The sequence below is a fragment of the Acomys russatus genome, chromosome 11 (genome assembly GCF_903995435.1).
Source record: "Acomys russatus chromosome 11, mAcoRus1.1, whole genome shotgun sequence".
Lineage (NCBI taxonomy): Eukaryota > Metazoa > Chordata > Mammalia > Rodentia > Muridae > Acomys > Acomys russatus.
Window position 1 is genome coordinate 52,471,953 of NC_067147.1, and position 4,017 is coordinate 52,475,969.

Consider the following 4,017-nt stretch of genomic DNA (forward strand, 5'->3'; position numbering starts at 1 on the left):
AAGAAATGAACACTTGGCATCGTGACTCTTGGGGAGGAAAATGGGACAGAGAAAGGTTCGGGCAGTAGAAGCACCATCTAATGAATTGATTCCCTGCCCTTATCCGGCTTAAGCAACCTGCCCCCGCCCCACTTCCATAAAAGCACATTACCGCCTCTATTTGCCACAGTAAGTAAAAACACAATTTGGGATTCCCGCCCAGAGCAGAGAACCTACTTCAGCATGCAACAACTGCTTGGGAAGCTCTGATTCGACTCTTGGTCTGAGGCCCCGGGTGATTAAGTCAACCTCTTTTAGACCAGCATAGGTGAGAAAAGCCTAGACAAAAAGGACATCTAGTCCACTGGTTTAGAGTGCCAAATCGGCCAACTCTCAGCCTTCCATCACACCCCACCCCGCCTTCGACGCCTGGGCTTCCATTCAAAGTCCCTGCCCTACACACAATTCCTCCGCAAGCTAAGGAAGCAGAAGCCGAGATAACCGTAGTCTCTTAAAACCTTTTATTTCTCCCAACCGGAAGTCGGGCATCGCTACGGGTGGACGAACACAGCGTCAGCAAGGCTCCAGGGACCGCGGTGCAGGTAAGTCAGTCAGGCCAGCACTCAAGCGAAGGTGGAACCGTTCCAGCCCACGTTGGCTGCGTTCATGTCGTAATAGTTGATGTAGATCCTGCGAGAATGAAAGCCTTGGCTCAGCCAAACACGCGGTCTCGGAGGGCGTTTTTAACGGCACCCTCTGAACGCCCCCTGCCGACCTCCCAGCACCCCTCACCCGCCACGCACCGGTCCGGGCTGATGCGCAGGCGATCGGCCAGCAGGCCGCACAGCAGCTTGCTGTAGGTGCGGTTCTGGGCGCCGCCGATCTTGCCGATGCTGTGGAGGCTGCAGAGGGCGCAAGGGTCGGTCGTGCCGCTGAAAGTCATGAGCTGGTCCGGGACCACGTGCACTGCGATGTACTGGGGGTAGGGGTGGGGGCGGGGGTGATGCACACACGGTTAGCCCGCCGGAAAGACCACAGGGCCACAGGTCTCCCAAGAGAGCTCCAGTAGCCACCCCCCGGCCCGCCTGGGCTCCCAACCCCATTTTTTTCGCACTCGGCGGCCGGGCCCACCCCACTTTCTTCCTGTACCCTCCCTGCAAACCTGTGCGGGCTTGCCGGTGGCCTGCGCCAGCTGCTGGGTGAGCTCGGAGAGAAACCCCTCTGGCACGGAGGCGCGGGGAACATTGGTGTTCACGATGAACATCGGCATGGTGGCAGAGGGACTGTGGGCGCTGACTGGAGGACGATGCAAATCACGGTGTGGCCCAAGCCAAGGACCTGAGCTACGTGACCCAGCTCAGTACCGCCCTAAACCGGCTGGGGCTCCGCCCCTCGCTCCGCCTCCGCCGACGTCAGACGACGTCCCAAGGGGGCGTGACTGCGCTCCTGCTCACTGTTTTCTGCTTTGGTCTTGATGTGCTCGTTGGTCTCGAAGAATTAACTCTGGTTCTTGGTTTCCTAAGAAGCGAAGGACGCACCATTTAGTAAGCTAGGTAGTGAGGACTTGACTCTAGCGATTAGGTTCGTCGAGGCTTTCTAAGTAGATGCTACAGATTAACGGTACGGCAGGAGCAAGTTCAGGTCTGAGAAGTTTTCCATTTCAAAGTTCAGTCATTGATCAAAATTCAGTCCTGTAGGTAGTCAATGGGCCAGGATGGACCGATTCTAGTGAGTACGATTTAACCTCAAATAATGAGCCAAAAGCGTGATGGCTTGTGCTTGGAGAACAATCCTTCCTTGCTTTGGAACTTTCTCTAAGCGCATGAAATTGGCGGAGTCCCATCACTTGCTGGTCTTTGCTCTCCCCTTATACCAGCAATCAGCCTTCGATTCCCCTTCAGTGGGACCTTCATCCCAGCCACTTTCAAATAAGACATTTTGTGTGTCCTGAGCCTCCTGGGGCTTGTGTCCACAAGGCCTAGAATCTTGCACGTGTGTAGGCTTATGCGTGTGGATGGGGAAGAAGGCAGAACGGAGTCACGGTCCAGCTTCTTCCCTGAATCCCTATTATTCCACGCAAGTGAGGATGCTTGGAGATCTCCGAGGAGGTAGGTTGTGAGCCAAACGTACCAATTCTGCTCGTCCAGGCCTTCAGGCAGAATCCTAAACCGGGGGACTGGCAGCCCACAAGGGAGCCCTGCTCAGATGAGAATCAGCAGAGTTACTCTCCTTTACAGCCTTTGGTAGACTCCGTATAGCTTCTCATTAACAAGTCAGTCAACTGGCAGGTGCCCTGGAAATGTCACTGGAATGGATCTTGGGACTCCCTTTGTTTTCCCTAGTCCTTTACATTTTTTTCTGTTAACATTTTCTTCTGGCGAGTCAAAAGGATGCAGTGTGGGAAAGGACAGTTCTGTTTGTGGCTTGAAGGCTTATATGAGAGTCCATATAGCGGTTTGGGCAGAAATGAAGACATTCTACACTTGATCTTAGCCAAAAGGCCGAGGAGCAATAAGTGAAGGTATTCTAAAGAGACACTTGTGCCCTCCCCTTGGCTACCAGACTATTGAAACAATGGTTCCCAAGGAAATGGAATCTCAGGAGATAGGCTGGAAGGCAGGGGCGGCCAGAGGAGGAACTTGTCTCCCTGGAAGCTTGTCAGGCCACCTTGTGGGAGAGACTGAGACAGTGCTGCTGCTGGGAGGACCACATCTTGACCAGGGTCTCTTTGTTGCGCATACCTCTTGGCCTCTATTTAAACCTAAACTACAAATCACAGGCCCCAGAAGAGGAATGTGGGGCGAGGGCCACGGACTTTTATTTGTTCCTCTTCCCCATGTGGCCACATGGAAATAAATCTCCTTTCTCGGCTTCTCATTGTCTCTTCAGTTGGACTAACGAGGACATATGTCCTAGGGTAGCGTGTCAGGACTGCCAGGGCCCAGACTCTGACCCTCGAAGTTCCAGGCACACTGGATGGTAAGATGGACAAGTCTGAGGACAACGAGAGCCAGAGGTCTCCTCATTGCATAGTTAGCATCTGAGCTCTGGCCTCGGAGGACCTTGATGTTGGGGCACAGGTCTCTGGTGGTCTTAGTGGGGGGACACCTGATATTTGGGTAATTTTGACTTAACAGTTACCCGCCAAGTGGGAGGTCTTAGGTGGCTGTTAGAGGCTCCCTGGATGTGACTCCCATGCTCTCTCCCTGACAGCTTTGTTTGTCTTTTATTAGTTACAGAGAGAGAATTTGCTAGGCTTCACCGAAGCCCAGCTGTGACTCTGTAACCTGCCCACCACCCCTAACTCCCCAGACTCCCCAGGCGCCCTCATTCTCATTTCCCCAAGGAAGTTTACAGGTCAGGGTATCAGGCACCAAGATAGCAAAGGGCAGGCTACCAGGGACAGCGCAACACCCACCCACATAATAGATACATGCCAAAGTCCAGCTCTGACACGTCAGGGTCGGAGGGAGGAGCTGTGGTGTCAGCAGGACATACAGACACAGGAATCTTTTTTTTTTTTTTTTTTTTCCGGTCAGTTTCTTATTTTGGTGATGAACACACACACACACACACACACACACACACACACACACACACACACACAGTGTATGAAGCAAGGCTCCAACAGCTTTATGTCTTCTACAGCTTATAGGTCCCAGCAAAATCTTTCAAGGATTATAAAAATTTCAGTGTGGTTACATTCTATTTTCTCTAAGTGAACAATTGCAGTGAATTCCCTAACGCTCTTGTTTGTTTGTTTGTTTGTTTTTCGAGACAGGGTTTCTCTGTGTAGCCTTGGCTGTCCTGGACTTACTTTGTAGACCAGGCTGGCCTTGAACTCACAGCAATCTGCCTGCCTCTACCTCCTGAGTACTGGGATTAAAGGCGTGCGCCACCATGCCTGGCTCCCCAATGCTCTTAAACATGAGTAAACGTTTTACATATTACAGTGGAAAAAGCAAGTTATTCCTAAAAGCCCACCTATATTAATGTAACCTACAACTTATTGTAGATTAACAAAGTGTAAGCAAGATA

General features: G+C 52.0%; 1 protein-coding gene across 1 annotated transcript; it reads right to left on the minus strand.

The window, feature by feature from the left end:
* Positions 1-523: 523 nt before the first annotated feature.
* On the minus strand, positions 524-1,371 carry Mif (macrophage migration inhibitory factor). The gene is made up of 3 exons (XM_051153237.1): positions 1,142-1,371; positions 783-955; positions 524-669 (listed from the first exon to the last, which is right to left on the minus strand). The coding sequence occupies exons 1-3, from the start codon at positions 1,247-1,249 to the stop codon at positions 603-605; spliced, it is 348 nt and encodes a 115-aa protein (XP_051009194.1). The 5' UTR covers positions 1,250-1,371; the 3' UTR covers positions 524-602.
* Positions 1,372-4,017: the final 2,646 nt, after the last annotated feature.

Coding starts and splice junctions, on each gene's coding strand:
- Mif (XM_051153237.1), bottom strand. CDS start 1,249: ATGCCGATGTTCATCGTGAACACCAATGTTCCCCGCGCCTCCGTGCCA. Junction 956..1,141: donor CCACCGGCAAGCCCGCACAG/GTTTGCAGGGAG, acceptor CCCTACCCCCAG/TACATCGCAGTGCACGTGGT. Junction 670..782: donor CTGCGCATCAGCCCGGACCG/GTGCGTGGCGGG, acceptor TCATTCTCGCAG/GATCTACATCAACTATTACG.